This window comes from Condylostylus longicornis, unplaced genomic scaffold, assembly GCF_029603195.1.
Source record: "Condylostylus longicornis isolate FDR11 unplaced genomic scaffold, ASM2960319v2 ptg000038l, whole genome shotgun sequence".
NCBI classification, from domain to species: domain Eukaryota; kingdom Metazoa; phylum Arthropoda; class Insecta; order Diptera; family Dolichopodidae; genus Condylostylus; species Condylostylus longicornis.
Genome location: NW_026578007.1, coordinates 12922013 through 12942666, shown reverse-complemented (window position 1 = coordinate 12942666; position 20654 = coordinate 12922013). Strand labels below are relative to the sequence as shown.

Sequence of the window (20654 nt, the reverse complement as noted above, 5' to 3'; positions counted from 1 at the left end):
GCACTAGTGCTATCGATTAATATTAACATGGTTCTCGAAAAAAAAGGATTAATTTTTAATGATATATTTTTAAATTTATGTTTCACAAATCACTAATATTGTTATTAGTTGTTGTTATATATATAACAATAACTAATAACAATATAGCTAATAACTAATAACAATAACAAATGTTATATTATATTGTTATATAGATAAATTACTTGAGGTAATTGGATATTATGCTAAAATTTTCGTTATTTGTAGAATAAAATCAAATTCCGAAATTTGAATTTCTATTGAATAATACCCCATTACTTCAAGTTATACGTTCAACACAAAATGTTATGTTAAACGGTACAAATTTTAGAAATTATCTTGTAAGGGATTATTATTTTGGGTGGGTGAGAGGACAACAAAAGATGCTTTTATTTTTAACATTAAAAGAAACAAATTTAGATAGCATATTATTATTTTATAAATAAATATACATATGTATTGCATAACACGACCCGAAAAAATTTTTTTTTTAATTAATAAAGAATTGAGCACAATTGAGTTCTTATCAACTAACAAAATTATTCTTAAAGGCAAATAAAATAAAAACTATTAAAAATAAATTGATTCGTACATCTTATTACTAATATTGTTATTTTGAATTTTTTTTTCTTTGATTTAATGAATATGAAACTTAAAGAAAATTACAAAAATACTTTGACTAAGAGTCTACTAGCGATTTTTTAAAATACATTTCAATTAAATCAAATTTAATTTTAAACACTTAACTTTCCCAAACTTCATCTCGTTGCTTGGCAGCTAATAGTTTTCGTTCTATATTATGAAAAAATGATTGTATTTAATTAATTTATATAGCACATAATTAATACTAAAATCTGTTTATCTGTACCTTTGGCTTCCTTGAGAACTCTTTTTTCATTTTCCCTTTCCTGGGCAGCAGTTTTAAGGCGTACACCTAACGCCCCTGTTACTAAACGACGAGCTAAAGCAGCACAAGTTTCTGGTCTCGGCCGATATGGTTGTAATGAGCTTGAACATTTTTTAGCTTTTGCTCTTGATTCAAAAGTAGCTTCCGCTAACGGTTTTAATGCAACGAATGGATGATGTTTTGCTAAAACTTCAGCAGCTAAAAGTTACAATAAAACGGCTAATTTTTGTACTTTTTAAAATATTAAAAGAAATATTAGCAAATATAATAAAGATATTTGAACATATGTGTATACATATGTATCTTTTAATGTTTAAATTTAAAATATCACGCGTATCAGTTTAAAAAATTAACTAAAATTGGAATTTTTAAATGAGAAAGTCAATTTCTAATTTCAAAATTAAAGTTACTATAATATATTACATGCATAAACTGAAGTGCTGTCATAATTATGAACATAATTTATTACGTTACTATTAAAATTTTGTGATAAAGCAAATAAAGTTTTTAAATTAATTTATACAGTAAAATATGCAGTATTATTTAGTATTAGAGCAATTTTAATTCTGAAACTGAAATAGTTATTACTTACAATCAATATAACGTAATTAATTTATAAGCGATCGGTATACATTCAATTTCTTTACTTAATCATTATAAAATAAAACAACAAGTCATAAGTTCGGGAGTAATATAATCTTATGAAAATTATTGAATACAAGTTCTCAAATATTACTTTTTAATGCAAATAAAATGCATATTGATATTATTTGCCAATAACTACAAGAAAATAAAATTTTGAATTATTTTAGAAGAATTGCTGTTTAAAAAATTTATTTGGTAAAATCAAATTTCGTAAGTCCTAAAGTACTAACAAGTTATGACGAAAGCATAATTCAACTTCTTAACGTCATATTTTACCTATTTTAGAACTGCTAAACACAGCCAATGCATGGGTATCGTCCACCCATTTAATGTCAAACCCAGATTCTTTATAGTCAGAGAATATCATCATCAAATCCTGTGTTTTAAATTCAACTGGAAAATTGGAGATCTCCAAAACATGTGGAAATTCTTCTTCACTTAAAATATCTTGTTTCATAAGGTAGGCCTTAAAATCACGAAAACATTATTCAATTATATTTTTGCTGAAGTTATAATAAAATTTATAAATATTAAAAAATATCCAATTGTATTTATACCGAATAATCTGTTTTGGGTGTTTCAATTTGAACCTTTCCAACCGTTGCGGTTAGTTCTTCTATTAATTTTGGATCTAAACATTCCCCGTTATCATCAAAAATGGTATCCCAATCGTCTAATTCTGGATCAATAGATTTTATTTTAGTAAGTTTTTGATTATTATTGGAAGGTAAAACTTTTAAAGTTGGTTCCGGTATTTCGAGAATATCTGATTTGAAAGTTTGTTTTATTATTCTTCGATTGCTTCGATTAATTTCCTAAAAAAAGTAAATTGAAATAATTGTATTTGGATTTAATTTGATTACTTTCGATGCCCGTTCAAATTCTTCAACGTCATGATCATTTTTGTTATGCAATTTGTTATTCGCATCTTCTATTCGCAACGGTGTGGAATTCCCTTTTTGATCCAAAGATGCCATTTTATTTGATTTGTTCATTTCTGTAATAAGCTGATGTTGATTATTTCGTGTTATAATATTTGTACTATTGACACAATTTTGCGTAACATCCAAACTATCACAGTTGTTAACTAATTCGGAATTCGTAAGTTTATTATTTTTGGTTTGTTTGTTGTTTTGTAATATAATTTCCTCAGTATAATTAGTTGTATCTACTAGGTTATCAGTTGTTTTATTATCACAATTATCGTTATTTTTTAATGATGTTTTTGAAATCACAGGCTCGTATGAAGGTATTTCGTATGATGAATTTGTAGCTGTTGTCGTGGTTGTACTCGATAAATGGCGTTTATCATCTTCTGCTAAATGTTTTGTTATTTTATTTTGTTGCTGTTGATGATTTTGTTGATGTTGATCACGCTGATGATTGTGATGATAATGATGGTTTTGTTCTTTATTTTTCTTATGACTATTTATGGTTGATGAAACTGTTTTCTCATCTGACGCACAACTATTTGTCAATGACGAAGTTGATATTGGTGATATGTTTATACTTGATTGATTAGGAATTGATGTTTGGCTTCGTCGAGCTCGAGGAACGTACACTTCACGATCTGGTCTTCTTTCACGTCGAGCAGGTCTTAAAACATAAATTCAGTTAAAATTAAATAAAAAAAATTATATAGAAAAATTAAAATTAAATTCAACTATTATGATTGAGCGCTACTATAATTTGACAAATTGTTTCAATTATTTTTAAAGTGCTATAAACTTGTAGGAAAAAACTTGATAATATTGTAGAAATTAAATTCACCTAGTTACACCAATACAACCACTTTTGCTACTCGTTGAGGCTGTTGAGATATTTTCTGTTGATGGTATTTGTGTTTTAGATGTACATTGACTTTTATTTTCAGGTGATTCATTTACTAATGTTTTCGCTGTCGTTTTAAGTCCTGGCTTTTCTAATTCACTTGATTCTTTCAGTTTTCGTAATGCTGGTGGACAATATTTTTCTACTGAGTTTCCTAAAAATTCAAAAAGAAAATAGAAAAAAGTTTATCATTTGCTACAACATCAAGAATTAATGATTTTGTAATTGAAATAATTTATTTTATCTATAATTTAATGTCTTCTCTTCTACTTGAAATCGAAATTATGTATTGATATTTAATCGTTTATGAAGTATTATTTGCTATATATTTAATTTGATTTGAAATACTATAAAAAAAGAAAATAAAAAATAAAATTAAAATTTCATAATTTTTGAAATAAAATAGTTTTACAATTAATAAATTAGAAATATTTTTTGTATTTACACTTTTAATTAGACCAAAGTGTAAATTCTAATATACATAGATAAAATTCCATTTCATCAATATTCCTTCTTCAAAGGCATTGTTGGTTTCATTATTATATTAGCAACTTTAACTGTAATTAACTTTAATAAATCTATTTCTTTTACGGGGCTTAGATAATTTTACAAATTTATCACTAGTTCTTTTAGAACTAGTTTACTAGTTTTATAGTATTTCAAGATCTGCAAGAGAATTATGTTTATTTATTTATGCAAAATTCAGAGAATCTCAAAATGTATAAACAAAAAGTAGAATTAATTAATTAAACGTTTAAATCAAAAGACATAGTAATATTGTTATTTATTCACGTATATTTTAAAATAGGTTTTATTATTGTGTAAAAATGCTAAATATCTGTCCAGTTTTAAACATACATAGAAGCAAAAGAAAGATAAAAAAAAAGCCGGTAATATTATAAATTTTCTGGCGCTTGTACATTGAGTTCATGTATACGAGTAAGTAAGTGTGAGCACTACAACTATTATGTCATAAATATCTAGTTTTTTTTTTAACCACATTTTGATGACTCCAATATACTCGTATTCCGTATATGAAATAAACAAGTTTTTTTCAAAATATTGTAGTATGTAATAAATGTTTGAAAGTACAAAAAAAAAAATATAAGTATATAAAAAAACTTTTTATTAAAACTTCAATTGCTTTTTTAACTTTTGTGTTAAATACGTACTATGGCAGCAATAAAAAAAATGCATAAGGAGTTAAAGTTAAGTTTACAACGAATGATGAAATTTATTATACAATTTTACACTCTTAAAGATTACAATATTATAGTATAGAGATATAGATACCAATAAATATTATAGCACTATACAGGAGGTAACATTAAATAATTAAGGAAATAAATTCTAAATTGTAAAATGAAGAAAGTAAAATGGTGTAATTTGCGATTAGATCTTTCGAAAATAAAGTACAAATTATTAATAATTTTTTAAAAAAATTTAGCTTTTTTAAAAAAGTACTATACGTTTATTAAACTTTTTGAATTATCGTGAAATCGGCCCTTGTGCTTATAATTATTTATTTATTAACATAATATAAAGGGCGCCCGAAACTCGCTGATACTTAGGACCCCAAGTTAATAATAGTTTTAAAGACGAACCAAAATTTATTTTTACTCCGCATTGCATACAATAAGGGGGGTTATGTGATGGCATCAAATTTCCGTCTGTCGGTTAGTGTGTGCGCATACATCAAAAGTTTAGCTAAATCGATTTTAATGAAAATTTATAATCAGATAACGTAACTTTGCTTATGACACGGATTGATGAATTTTTGGAATCTATCAGGTCTCGGGAAGTGTACCCGAGATTCTCGGAAAATGTACCCGAGACTCTCGGGTCGATTTTACATTTTTAATTATTTTTAAAAAATTATTCAACAGATTAACTTGTAATTTTTTATATAAGCTTTGCTTGACAGTACGTTCTCGTACCTAATTTTTGGAAGAAATCAAGTGTCAGCAATTGCAATTTCATTCCGGCGAAAATTTACATTTAAATAAAATATAAATATGAACATAATAAATCAATTTCCTTGATATTTAATATTTGAAATATGGGTGTTTTGGGAATGTCAGGACTTGGAAACCGCGTCAGAAACCGATTTTACATTTTTTTTTTACCATATTTAACAAACTGACTGCAGAATTACTTAAAATTTAATATTTGAATTCTGTTTACTACCGAAACTAAATGGCAAGCTTTTCAGAGAATTCCGACCTCTACCAAGAGCTTATATATCAAATTTATTTTTTTTTCTAGGTTTGTTGCTTAAAATTGATAAGAGAGGTTTAAAAGGGCCTTTTTATAATTTTGTGCAACACTTTGGTCAAATTAGACAATACATGGTTGGGATCGGTTATATGTTGATCATATCAAATTTTTTTTTTGTTTTTATAGGCCCAATAATTTTAATCCTTTATTTTTATTTTTTTGTGTGTACCAATTCTATGATCCTGCTTCGAAAGTATAGGTCATATTAACACGATACCAGATTTATGTATATAAATTCAAATACAGTTTTTTTTTATAACTTACAAGTTTTAAGTGACTTTTATATGATAGTTATTGAGATCTTTACAAATAAAAGCGTTATATCGTATTTATACCGTTATTATAATAACGGTATAAATACGATAAAATATTAATTATTATAAAATATTAATTATTGATAAAGAATGTGTTTTTTTATCCAGTTTTAATTAAATATTTCTGCGTTTATATTTTTATTGCACATCTTAAATCCATTTAGGTTAACTAAAAATGTATGTATGCCGCTATAAAAGCAGATATAGAGATACAAAATTGCATATTATTTTACATATATGTACGTATATATATATAGTATTACATATATGTTATACATAATAATTTGTTTGTATATATATATATATGTATACTTATTTAATATAAAATAATATAATAATGAATACAATAACCGCGAAGTAGACAAAACAAAAAAGAAAAACAGACAAAAAAAAAAAACAATCTGTAAGATAATATTTTGAAGAGCGAGTTGTACGTATGCAAACTACAAATGAAAAAAACAAATTCATACATACACATATACATACATATTAAGAAATACTTGTTAAAAATGACCTCGATTTTTTTCATATTTTTTTTCTTTGTTTTGTTTTATAATACTTTCAATTTCATTTTGGAGTTTTGGGGTTTTGCTTCATTTTCGTAATACTTTTTTAAAAATTTATTTGTGTTATTTAACAATTATAATATGAGAAAAAAATTTGTATTATGTACATAGATAAAAAAAAACGAAAAAAAAGAAAAAACAAATATAGTTATATTATACATGTTAACATAATTTAATGAAAAAATATTTGTACTCAATATGTGATTGATGGAAATTTAACTTGAAACATCTCAGGCAACATCTCATTGAAATATTCTCTAGAATCTAAAGAATACTTCAAAAGTAAGAATTTAAAATTTGAAATCATGTTGTTTAAAATTTCGGCTTGAAAAAGGAGAAATTACCTACAGTACTTAAAATTATTACAATCATCATAATAAAAATATTCAGACATAAAAAATATTATAGAGAAAAATTAAATAGATCATTTTGACCTCAATTAATTCAATTAAAATTCTTGAGGTCCCTTAAAAGATTTGGTTCGTACATCAAATTTTAACATAATATTTATTACTTGAGCAAGAAGGGTATAATCGGAAAGTAATCAAAAATGTGCAGCGTCGATACAAAAAAAAAAAGTTGCTGATGCTATCGCAATGTGATGCGTTTACCTTGCTGATGCAATATTATTTTGACATTTTTGTTAATTTTTAATTTAATCTAAAAAATTTTTAATTTCAATTAAGTTTTGGAGATTTTAATATAATGAAACATTTAAAAATATTAATACCGTGCATAAAAAAATAATTAAGTTATTAGTTATTGAGTTAAAATAATAAATTATTTACTTCTCAGCTTCTATTTAAAAAACTTTACATTTATACAAAATCACAAAAAAAAATTGATGCACAGATTTTGGACACCAAATTTTAAAGTATTACCGTATTGATACATTTTTGTAAATTTTTACACGATGACACATCGATGCTGCATCGATTACTTTCAAACTTTCCAAAATATCTTAACTAATCGAGATCTGAATTGATTTTAAAGATAAACATTCTTCCATTACCTATTTTGCTTGACGAATTTTCCATCTATGATTGACATACTTATATATTTCATTCTTTGTGTCATTCCAACAAAAAGTGAAGTGCAACACACAACCATTAATCAAATTCGTTGAAATGGCATTTAATTAAAATCTTTGCAATGAGACATTCAATTAATGGGATGAGAAAATGAATACAACGAAAAATATTCAATATCAATAGAATAAAATTAATAAAATTAAATTAACGAATTATGTGGATTTAAAGTATTTTTATAATTCATGTATTTACGAATAATCATGTTTTTTTTTTTAATTTAAAAACAATTATAGAAAAAATAGTCAAATAACTATTGAATATTTATTAATTTTAAGTACAAGAATACAAAAAAATGTTAGCAAATTACCCTAGTACAACAGATATATGGCATCACCTCTTATAATTTTCTAAAATACACTTCAAAATATTATATGCCTTATAGGCGTTTGAATAAAATATATTTTATCAACTTTTTGTAACCTTTTATTTAATTATTTTGAATTTAAGTAAATATCATAACTCATATTTTAAATGAAAATTTAATTTATAGAACATTTGATTCTCTATATATCTAAAATATACTGAGCTCGTATATTGAACACGTCTTAATCATCAATTAAAATATTTGGCCCAATTTATAAATTTTAGATACCTACATACATATATCGTATTATGTAATACCTTACCAAAACAAAAAGCATTAAAAATTTCTATTAATCGTATAAACTATTATTATTTTTGTACTCAAATCTTACAAATTTGAACGCTCTATATTAGAAAAAAAACAAAAAACAAAAAAAAAACGCTATACTATACCTATGTTAGGTAAACGAAACCAAAAATTATTTCTTTTATTTAAGTAAAATTAAGTAATCATAAACAAAAAAAAAACTCATGAATTTTTTTTTTACAATTCGCTTTTTAAACACATGTAATATTGCATAAAATGCTTACAGCAAGAAAAAAACAAAAGTAGGTGAAAGAAGGAATCATGCTATAAAGTAACATTGTATTTATACACATATATATGTACGTAAGACTAAATTATAGATTGCATTATAAAATTGCAAATTATTATACCATATCTATATATCTGTTATATTTTATATAATATATTTTTTTTTGTAATGTAAAACACCTAATCAAATTTTTTCTTTAACTTCATTTTAAAATTTTAAATGTGGATTAATAAGGCGTAAATTACAAGTATAAGAATATTGTATACTTAGTAAGTATAAAATAGTAGTAAATAAAAAAAAAAAATAGTAGTTTGGGTGACTAGAATAAAGAGGAAAAAAAATGTAAAAATTTTAGTATGTTAGGGCGGTGTAACATTGTTAAGTCGACCATGCATAGACCAATAAGTTTTATCGGAGATATGTTAAAGAAAAAAAAGTCAAAAGAAATTATAAAAATTGTGGCAAACAATTACATATCAGGAGAATTCAAAATACAAAATATAAAATAGCATAAACTGGCAAACATTTTCAAAAATCCATGAATGTCTAATAAATAAATAATATATGTATTGGTACAGTTCATAATAGTAAATGCAATAACCCAGAATGGATTTTACCTCATTTAATACATGTAGGTTGAATTCGCGTTAAATTCAAGATAAATGAATTTTTTTTTTAAATATTGTGAAAATTAGGTAAGAATAAAAGTCCGTTGCAGTGTGATTAAAAAGAAAAACCTGTATTTTTTAGGAAATTCAAATGTAAATTGGAACACATGATTTTGTGTTGAATTTGAAATAATAAAAAGCTGTTTTGTAAGGTATTGATAATACGAATTTCTATTTGTTTTTTGGACAAGAAAAATTTATTTCTTATCTAATACCAGAAATGTTATTTATTTGAATAAATTAATCAGATAAATTAAAGGAAATAAATACAGGTTCGATTTATAATACAGAAAATAATACATTTATTTTTCTATTCAAAACATACTTGAAACAAGACAACACCTATTAAATTTTTACATTTCAATGTCAATTTATCTTTTATATTTTAGAATACGAAATTATTTTTAAAAATATATAAAATTTTCTCAATTGTTTCATACGCTAATTAATTGCATGTTCAACGGTCCAATGATAAATCTACAAATTATTTATTAAAAATATTATAAATATTATATAGGTGTATGTCACATGTACACAATATGTGTACTGTTAGTAATGTGATTATTTCATATCAAGCATAATAAGACAATTTTTTTAATTACATAATATTACATACGCGCTACGTAAATTGTATTAAAAAATTTTATAATTTTATCACAAAATATTTTATAATTTTCTTATATATACACATGTATGTTTTATTTTCTTTTCAATTTGCACTTGTGTATGTAGTTAAAATATAGATGATTTTACAAAAAATTATGCAAATTAATCATAAATTAATATTGGAAACATATGCATAGTTAATTAAAGCAATCTCTTTTCTATACATTCGTTCTTGTACACAACGATTTATATTCTTAAACACAATTCGAACATATGTACATACGTGTACGTTCTTCTTTTGTAAAATGGGAAAAACAAAAATTTAAGGTTTTCTGAAGAAAAAATAAGTGCGTTTTTCTCAATTCAAACTTTAGCACAAAAATATATATGGAACTTAGAGCATTAATTGCTGTACTCACACAAACCAAAAATATTTTAAAATATTTAAAATTGAAATAAATCAGAAAATATTAGAATTTTTCTTTATCATATATGTAAATTATTTTATAGTTTTATCTTTACCTCACTTTTATTATTTTTGCATAAAATATTAAACTGCTTCATTCCTTTTAATATTCCTCATTATATAAACATTATTTGTAAAATGTATGAATTTTGATTACTTATATTCTGATATAATTTGTATTTCATATCAAATTACTTAAAATATGTTTCAGAAATATTTTTTAAAATCAAATGAAGTAAAAATTTTTTTTAACTTAATAGCCCAGTTTTAAAGTGTATGCATTGAGCACATTCACAAGCACAATACTTCTTTTATGCTTCTTATACATTTTCGCCCATATTATATAAATTTCATTTTCTAGCTTGGTATAAGAAGCATAAAAGAAGTGATTTGCATACGATCAATGCATTCACATGTAAAAAGCTCCAATGACTTTAGATTTTTTCCAGTTTATTTTAAATATACTTTAATAATTATAAAAATTTTCTATATACCTATTAGAATTCGAAATTCTTACAAATTTTATTTTAATAAATATTTTTATTTTAACAATTTTGTTTTAATAAACACAGGGCACAACACACTGTTTCATATATTATTTTTGTAATAATATTTAAAATCAATATTTTTTATTACATATTAAGAATAAGAATAATAAAAGTAATAATTACAATTTCCAAAAATATTGTATTATATAAATAAATACTAGGATTTTTTTTTTGTAAAATAGCAAGATTTTCTTTTTTCTTATACTTATGTAATTTGCATAGAATATTCAATTACGTAATACGTGGTTTGTACACGCGGAAAATAATGTTAACTTTTTTTGTGTTTTTTATAAAAGGTTTATTGTTTTAAGTAACTGGTATAAAAAATAAACAAAACATAAACGAATATTTTAGCTAAATTTTATTCCAACCAACCGTTTAAATTAACATTTTGTTACTGACTAAACTTTTCAAATTAAATATTTTAAGATTTAAGATTATAAAAAAATATATATGTATATAAAACAAAAATGAAAAATAAAAAAAAAAAATAAAAAAACAAGTAATCAAAAAACAAAAAAATTATAAATGTACCTACATATTCGTGTAAAAAAAAGCGAAGCTTTTATAGTAGTTTTTTATTACTTGTTTATAACCTGCTTGATAATATAGTTTCAGTAGGTGAAGCTTATGCTACTATACTATTCATTGTAAGTAAGTATAGTAAAAACAAGGTAAGTATTTTATTATAAGCTTTATCATAAGAAAGAAAAAAGGAAAACTATTTGCAATCTTTAATCTTTATGCATTTTACAATGGGGATGCTTACAGCAATAATCTTACATTACCTACCTATTTATATTTTTCTTAACAAAAATAAAATAAAAGAAGAAAATTTAAATTATAGAAATATAATAAAAAAAATAAACAAATTTTATAATAATTACATAAAGGCGCATAATATACATACTATTTATTTTTAATATATATAAAAATAAGTATAATTTTTGTTTGTTTATATAAACAAAATTAAAAAAAAATAAAAAATATCTTTACTTATTTACTTTTTTTCTTGTATTTCATTTGACTTCCTGATTAAACAGTCTCAAAAAGGTAAGATATAAAGTGAAAGTAAAAAGAGAAAGAAAAAGAAAAATAAGGAAACCCTCAAAGTTGCATAATTTGAAGACTTGTGGGGTGAATTTTTTTACTCATTAATCTTTTACTTTATTTAGTTGGATACATTAGTTTTATAAAATTTGCTACACATAGTGGTCTAGAACCGATGTCAAAGTTCTCGTAGTTAATACTTGACGTTTTTAAAAAACAAAATATTGTTCGTGTCGGATGTATTTTTGAAGGATTAAAAAAATTTCTTTGTTACAAAAAACAGCTTGAATCAGTCGAAACTAGATAAATGTCTTTTTCGCAACTCTTTTTCTCAATTAATAAACTCATTCATAACGGTAATGTCAAATCGTTGGTCATACATAATTTTCATGTAACATACCAGATATCCACCATGATTTATCATTGCCCACCCTATAATTATAATTGTATACAAATTACGAAGAACCAATCTCCAAAAACTTGACTTCTTTGTAATCTAATAATGAATACATATAAACGATTAAATAATGCAAAAAAAAAATATAAAATAAAATTATGGAGTGTACAGGAAGAAACTGAGTACATATGTATATATCTATATACATAACATTTCAATTTGATTTAAACTATTTCAACTGGTTTTTTCTTTATAAATGTATTTCACTTACTTGGAGTTGATATACCACTTTCATTATTCTTTTCAACACCCATTTTATTATTATTAAATTTTTTCGGATCAAATTTTGTATCAGAGGATCTCCAGTTTTTATTTCTTTCTTCTTTTCTGTATATATAAAAAAAAAGAATTACTTAATGTTTTTATAATTACTTTTTGATTGCATATATTAACTTATCTGATGATGACAAAAATTCAATTGGTATTTGAAGTTGTTCTTTGTAGCACACTACAGTTCTTCGTTCAGGACCAGAACCAACCGAGAATGTTACTAAGTTATATGTTAGAGAAAACTCCTCGCACGTTCGATGAATCAGAAATCTTCTATAATTGTTAACCGGTGGGAAAATTAAAACTCTAGAAGAAATATAATATTTTTTAAAAATGTTGTTTATTTGTTTAATAAAAATATAAATATACACATTAAACATGGCATTTTAAAATACAAAAGTTTTCAAGATAAAAACTACACAATTTTAAATAAATTCATAATTATAATTTTAAAAGCAAATTGTTATATAAGCATTATTTTATTTTATCAAAAAAATAATCGCAATTTTCAAATATTAATCGTTATGTATTATAAAAATTAATATATGTTATTATAATTAAATTGTAAAATAGTAGAAATTTATTAATTCAGTTGGAGATCAGTTCAGTTAAAAATATAAATTTCTAATATTCATAAAAATGTTAGAAAAATTATATTCTTATTACGTTCAATATTATATTTATTAAGATATAATATTTGTTAAACTATTACAATTAGTTTACATTAGAAAAAAAGAAATGATAAAAGTATTAATAAATGATAATATCGTCTGAAAAGCAATAAGTGTTATTTTTATTAACGATTTTAAGATTTCTTAATACATTATTATATCAGTTTTAATATTATACTACATTAAGGAGATGAATGTTAAGGAGATTAAGGAGATCTACTTTACTAAATAATTTATAAAACACAGTACTATTAAAACACAGGCTTATTATTATCTACGCACTTTGTGTTGTACCTGCCTCAATAATTTTATGCCTATAATTATATATACATATCAGTTTTATCACATTTTTCAGAATCTTTGTAAAAAATAAATGGGCAAATTGAAATACATAATAACAAACATGTATTATATTTCTTCTTTCGCAAACCACTTTTTATAAAATTTATGGTTTACAAAAAATTTATTTTAACCGCAATACACTTACATTTTTATAAATTTTTATTTAGGACAGTTATCATATTAAAAAAATTACGTAAAGGTCATTTAAGCCAGTCAAGAAAAATAGTAAAGAAAAAATGAAAAAGTTAAAAGTAAATTAATAATAATAAAATTTCTTGCTTTAAGATTTCAGCATAAAAATGCTTAAAATTTATTGTATAGTAGTAACGTAGATCATTGAATAATAATATATGTATGTATATGTATTAAAGCTCGTTTTAGGTATTCTCTCTCATTTTCTTCTTCTTTTTTTTAAATACAAAAAAGCTATAATTTTTTTGATATTGGAGAATTAATAATTTTTGTTAAACTATGAATCTCACGATTGAAGTATTTTAACTTTTCTTTCGTTTCAAAACAATGGGTGGTTGGTAAAACCGCTTATTGTGGTGGTAGTATAAAATTCATTCATTACTTTAATACTCACTATGATAACATGTAAGCTACAGTGAGATAAAACTTGATATTATATTGATCTATTGTTATAAAAACCGAATTCAATATAAAAAAAAATAATTTGTAATATTATATAAGCGATGTTACAATGAACATTACATTGATCTACATTTAGCTACATACGTATGTAGCTACACATGTATTTTTGATTTTTTTAAAATCTAATTAGTTTTTTTTTTACTTTATACTTCTATTAATTTAGCTTTAAGGAGATCTGATCTATTCTTGAATTAAACTTCGGCTTGAAGCAATCTAATACAGGAAATTTCAAACATAAATTTTAACTCAACAAAATTCACCTAAAAAATAACTCTAATATATCAATAATTCGGAAATTTGTCTAATTACCTAAGTTTTCTTTTCAAGACCTTGTACCATTTTACTATGAAATGAATTGAGATCAATTTATAATAATGCAATATAATGTACAAATATTCATATGGTCGACAATAAAATTAATATCTAGCCTATTAATATGTAGGTATGTATGTATATACATTAATAAAATGTATGTTCCTATTCAACTATATATATTTACCTACCTATGTACATATTTCTATTACATATTTTCATATATGCATATATTTAAATATATAGCAATTTATTTAAAGCAAAATCAGTTGTCAATCAGTTTATTTCAGTTTTTATAAATAAAATTAAAAAGCTTCAATTTAAATGCAGATTATGAAGCTATTAATACAAAAATCATTTTTATACTAAAAATTTTTTTTTAATTAAATGCGACAGGGTTTTTGAACTTTTTTCAACCTGAAGTCCTTGAAATATGTTTCCAAAAACTAATTTTCGACATATGACTTTTAAATTTTTCAAATCTAAATATGTATAAAATAAATAAAATATACAACAAATAAATGTTTGCTTTTAAAATTTTAAATTTCTAAAATCAATCATTTATTTATTAACTTACCGATTATTTGATTGATACTTTTTTAAATATGATTGAATGTCTTTTCTCACATTATAAACAAATTCTTCATCAAATAAGCTCATAAAATTTGCAGCCAGTTTGATGAAAATCGACCTATTCTGGTCGATTAAACTTTTTTAATTAAATATAAAATTTTTGCGAAAATTTTAAAAAATGTATTATATTTGTACCAACTTTATATAATTCTAAATTTTATTTTCATCTTAAAAATTCCACCATTCTAATTTTTAAGAACGTTCTTTATTTTTTTTTTAATTAATGCCCTCCTTTGTGACAATATTCTAGCTGTCACTTTAATATAGGTAGAGTTTCACATTAAATGGAATTATGAAGTATCATCCATTATTTTGAAACTTTTTTAAAGGCTACGTTTTTTAATATATTTTATTACCCAAAATAAAGCTGATTTCAAAATTGCGAACAAAGTATTAAAACTACAAATATAATCAGGCATTGATGCATTTTAAAATTTAGCAACGGCAAAAAAAAATACGCTTCAATGTCATTCAATTGTGGTAAACAAAATAATTTTTTAGAAAAAATTTTTGAGTTGTTAAAAAAATTTTTAAGTGCACCTTCGTTTCCTGATTACATATTGTTTTAATTTAAAAGATTTTTTAAAGCAGAATTTCGGGAAATTGAATACTTATCCTTGATTATATAATGATAAGTTAATGTACAAGAAAATGAAAATGCAATTAACCAAAATTATACAATTATTAATATAAATAAAAATGATATGGTTTACCATTTTTGTTCTTATATCTGGATTACAATTATATAGTATCATTCCAATTTGTATCCAGATTTTCATATCAAAATTTATTTCAATGATTTTTTCATTATATAAATTTTTATGAAATGTTCTTGATTTATTGTTGTTTTAGCAAAAGTAAATTTTGAATTATTAAATTTATATAATTTATAAAATCTAAAGTAGATATTTTTTTAATATTTATTTACACAACAAAAACCATTTTAAAACAAAATTAAACTAACTTCTTAATTAAAATTAAAGTAAATAAAAATATAAACAAACGCCAAAATTGAAAACAGAGAAAGAACGATTTTTCGCGCCGGAAACTAAATAATACAATAATAGAACGCATATTTAAATGGGACTGCCCACAATCAAAAGAAATTATCGACAGCGATGAAACCGTAAATTTTTATTTTATCGCTGGCGTTTTTTTTTGACATTATCTGTTCCGTGTGTGTACGATATTATACGCAACATGCTTGGCTCTGTTTTCACAGTAAATTAATACTGAATTCTAATTTCTATGTGAAGATTTCGTTAAAACGAATATTAATATTCGTATTTCGTATCGATTCGGTATGTACATTGTGCATTTTCTTAAGAAATAGCATTTTTTATTTTTTAATTCACATTCCACATTGGGAAAAGCAGGCATAATAATAAACGTAGCTTTTTGGAATTGTTATTTCAAATTAACGTCAAGTTTCAAATACACACGTATTAACGTTATGAAATATGTTTTCTGTCAGTTTTTAAAATGAATGAAAAACAAGATGAATGAAATATTTCTCATGAAAATTAAACATTATAAAAATCCTAAGAATAAATTATTTCTGTATATTGAGAACTTAATTTTTAAGCCTGTGATAATAATAGTTGCCGGTTTTATTAAAACATATCCCAGATGTGATTTTCTTCGTGGAAAAATGTTATATGACAAGTTTTTTCATTTTGTACATACGTAATTATATGACAGTATGTATGGTACATAAATAAATATAAAATAAATTAGATAGTGCTTTAGAATTTAAGCAAACTGAATTTAGCTGCGAAAATGCCTCAGGAATATCATGTAGTCAAATGCTTTAAATGTGAATTATTTCAAGTAAGAGAACAAGATTTTGTATTTAATGCATATGCATACATAAGTATATGGCAAAGTTGCAATTAAGATTTAACTAATTTTTTAAGGTAGATATGCTGAAAAAAACTAAGAAATGGATTTGTAAAGTATGTGGTGAAAAACAATCTTTAATGCAAGAATTTGGAAATGGAACTAGTAAGGAATGCCGTGAAATTGTTCAACGTTTAAATGCTAAAACAATCGATAATAAAACTTCAATATCTTTTAAAACTGAAATGGAAGGAGATTTTGAAAATCTAGTTTCCAAAAAGAATAAATGGAATAAGTTTGAGAATGATTGTGATTATTCGGAAAATGCAGATTTAAGGAATTTAGGCAATTTACAAAAATGGCCTCTTTTAAATATATTAAAAATTACGAATGAGGAAAAATTGAAATTAGAAGATGCAAGATTACAGAATATGAACATTGAATATAGAATGAAATGTCATCATTTTTCTGAAAATTCGAAAATGGAAGCAGAAAAAGTTTCATCTTCTATTCCACCTAAATCATCAGCTATTCAAGAGGGCAAAATAGTTTCAATTATTCAGGACATTCCGAGAAAATGTTTTCGAAAAAGCTTAAAACGAAATAGAACATTGGAGGAAATAGAGAATTTCTTAAATAGCGACTTAAGTGATGTGGAGAATGGCGCGGCAAATAATATATTAAAAAAATCAAAGTGGGAAAGTTTTGTGTAAGGGATGTGCGAACGCAAACAGCATTATTCTGCTTTCGTTCCTACATCTTAGAAGCAGAACTTTATACATATAACCCTAAGAGCAAAAACTGTAAATTAGGTATTTGTAAAAAACATATTGCATAGAAATAAAACTAAAACTGGGAAATTGGAAAATATTTCTTAAAAATCGCAGTTTTTGTTAAATGGGCTAAAACTCAGCTATAACTAAATTATCAAAAACACTCATCTGTGTGATGTAAAAGCTGTTGCTATGTTGTGATATTGAAAAGACTTGGTTTTTTAATATCCATATGCATATCCCATCGACCTGCATTCTATTTTATATTATATTCTTATTTTCTTTTATATTTTCTCACATATTCACTAGTGTATATCACTTCCTGATATTAATAAAGAATTAATGAAATTCTTAAAGTTTATAGCATTTTTTTTAACTTAAATGTATTTTCTAATTTTCGAACAAATTTTTTAATGTATATAAAAAGTTGATTCTGATACTCACATAGTTCTTTTATGGTGTAGTTTATAATTTGAATTTACTAACTTCATAAAATTTAATATAATTACTTTTTTTTCAGAGAAAAAATGTAAATTTTTATTAATTTTCCTTAATTTAAAGATAGATTTTAATGTAAAAATTTATTGCATTCTATCGCTTATGAATTGCAGTATATTACTTTAAATCAAAATTCTATCAAATACATATATACTATCAAATAATAAATTTTTTATTTATGAAAATGAAAAAAATAGAATTGATTTCAAATTGTTTAGGTAAAAATTAAAATCATCAACATATTCAAAGACGTATTAAATTAGAAGAATGCGTATGTATAAATCTTTATGGTTATCATATATCTCCGCGTTATAATAACAATCATTTAAATATTTTTATCAGATTTTGAATGCATATTTAAATTTTGTTTAATTTTTCAATTTATGTTGCCCAAATGTTTACTAACATAAAACATTAAGAAGTTTCTTTGTGATTGCGCTAAAGTGTCATTATTTTCACTGGTATCTTGTTGTTGGATTTGCGCAAAACATTTTGTTTTTTCATTATCAGAATCTTGATTCGTCAAATTATTTAAAAATCCCAATTCTCTATTAGTCTTTCTCAAAAAATTGTATAATGTTATGCATCCTAATGTGACTTTTTTAGCCATTTCATAGTCTAATTTGAATGGGTCCATTAAAATAGGAAACATATTTATTAAATTTGTTAAAGTTGAATCACCTTTATCCTTAATGAAATTAATTTTCGAATCAAAATGCATTTGTTCAGGGATTGTGCTTGCATCATCGCTTGAATCATAATTACTATCTGTACTGCCACTTTTAATAGTTCCAGTTTGATAAAGATTAAGACTCTCACTATGACAATATTGTTTCATCAAATAAGTTTTTAATGGCATTTTGTCTGTCGTGACAAAAAAACTAGGAAGCACTTTATTTTCATTTGGTATTTTATCATTGCATGGTAAATTTAAAGAGCCACTTTCAATACGTTCTTTAAGCAGAGATGATTCAAAAATAGTACGATCTTCCAAAAAACTTCTCTGACCAATATCAACATATATGAAATTCATGTAAGCATCAACAATTGCCATTAATATCATAGTTTTGTCATCCACATGTTTTGGATTATAACGAACATTGGGCTGTTTTGGTCTTTTAAAAAGAATATGCCGGGCTATTAAGGAACCCGTACAATTTGGCAGTTTTGACTCTTTTGTAAACCCCTGTGATATTTCACGCCACTCATCAGCGGTTTTTGGACTTTTTATGTAGTCGTTATGTAAAGTTTCGTAAATTGCTAGGCATATGTCTGTTATCATTGTTTGTATCACGTTTTGAGAGGCTTTGAAACAATAATGCTTACAGGAGTGAAACTCGCCTGAAATAATATTATTATTATTATCAAAATGAATACTGAATTGAAATTTTTTGAATTTTTAAAAAAATATTCTTAATATTTTTTAATTAAAATAAATAACATTGTTATATATTATATGGGGGGACCCCAGTACGCAAGTACTTATAAAAAAAATTACTTTAGAAAGTGAAATTAAAAAAAAATTAATACATACCAGTAGCTAGATATTTTAATGATATTGCTAATCTCTCCTCAGCACTAAAAGATTTTTTTTTCCTTTGTGGTTCTTTTTTTGTTATTATCGGCGCAAGTTTAACTACAAGGTATCTAAATTGTTTTTCAGTCATTTTAAAATAATCATTAAAATAATATATTTCATTTGCTTTTAATTCAGGCAGCAAATTTTCAGCTAACATAAATTGATTTTTTATCAGCCATTGTCTTGTCCAATCCATGCGACGTTTGCAAATATCGACTAGATTTCCTTGCCCATTAATGACAGTCGTATTTCTTGCGTATCCATTTATATTATTACCATTTGTTGTAGTAATGATTTTTCCATTATTTTTCAAAGGATTTTCATCTGTTTCACGTAATACGCCAATAACTTTTTTTTTAATAACAGGTACAGGTAATCTAATATGGCCATTAAGGTTTATATTCATTTTCTTCTAAATTTTTCGATAAGGTAATGTCGACTTTTTCAGCTGCTGGTTATTACGTATTTTTTTTTATATATATGTATGTACTTTTTTTCTTGTTAAAGCTTTTTAAGATATATCACATCAATTCTTACTTATAACATTTTTAAGTGAAAAATTTATTTCAAAATTGTCGAAATTTTTCAAGATGAATTATAAAAAGAGAAAAAAAGTAACCACTATCGGAAAAAGGGAAACGTAGAAAATGAAAACCAGATTTTAATTTCTTTTGTTTTTTTTTTTTAAATTTAAATTTATTACGAGTTGTCAAAAGTCCAGCTGACGACTAAAAAATTTGA

At 24.0% G+C, this 20654-nt stretch overlaps 3 protein-coding genes across 4 annotated transcripts; 1 reads left to right on the top strand and 2 right to left on the bottom strand.

The window, feature by feature from the left end:
• Window positions 1–15463, bottom strand: LOC129609031 (dual specificity protein kinase pyk3). Its single transcript, XM_055520869.1, has 9 exons — window positions 15169–15463; window positions 12736–12918; window positions 12554–12669; window positions 3341–3554; window positions 2434–3166; window positions 2128–2385; window positions 1847–2036; window positions 887–1123; window positions 1–810 (listed from the first exon to the last, which is right to left on the bottom strand). The coding sequence occupies exons 1-9, from the start codon at window positions 15249–15251 to the stop codon at window positions 761–763; spliced, it is 2064 nt and encodes a 687-aa protein (XP_055376844.1). The 5' UTR covers window positions 15252–15463; the 3' UTR covers window positions 1–760.
• Window positions 15464–16734: 1271 nt separating this feature from the next.
• On the top strand, window positions 16735–18213 carry LOC129609184 (uncharacterized). Of its 2 annotated transcripts, none has more exons than XM_055521104.1 (2): window positions 16735–17054; window positions 17145–18213. In XM_055521104.1, exon 2 carries the CDS (start codon window positions 17147–17149, stop codon window positions 17774–17776), a length of 630 nt encoding a protein of 209 aa, XP_055377079.1. In that variant the 5' UTR covers window positions 16735–17054; window positions 17145–17146; the 3' UTR covers window positions 17777–18213. The 2 variants fall into 2 exon arrangements, with proteins under 2 accessions (XP_055377079.1, XP_055377078.1); XM_055521103.1 differs by having other exon boundaries at window positions 17141–18212.
• A 192-nt stretch (window positions 18214–18405) lies between these two features.
• On the bottom strand, window positions 18406–20628 carry LOC129609123 (uncharacterized). The gene is made up of 2 exons (XM_055521003.1): window positions 19869–20628; window positions 18406–19675 (listed from the first exon to the last, which is right to left on the bottom strand). The coding sequence occupies exons 1-2, from the start codon at window positions 20317–20319 to the stop codon at window positions 18711–18713; spliced, it is 1416 nt and encodes a 471-aa protein (XP_055376978.1). The 5' UTR covers window positions 20320–20628; the 3' UTR covers window positions 18406–18710.
• Between the last annotated feature and the right edge of the window lie 26 nt (window positions 20629–20654).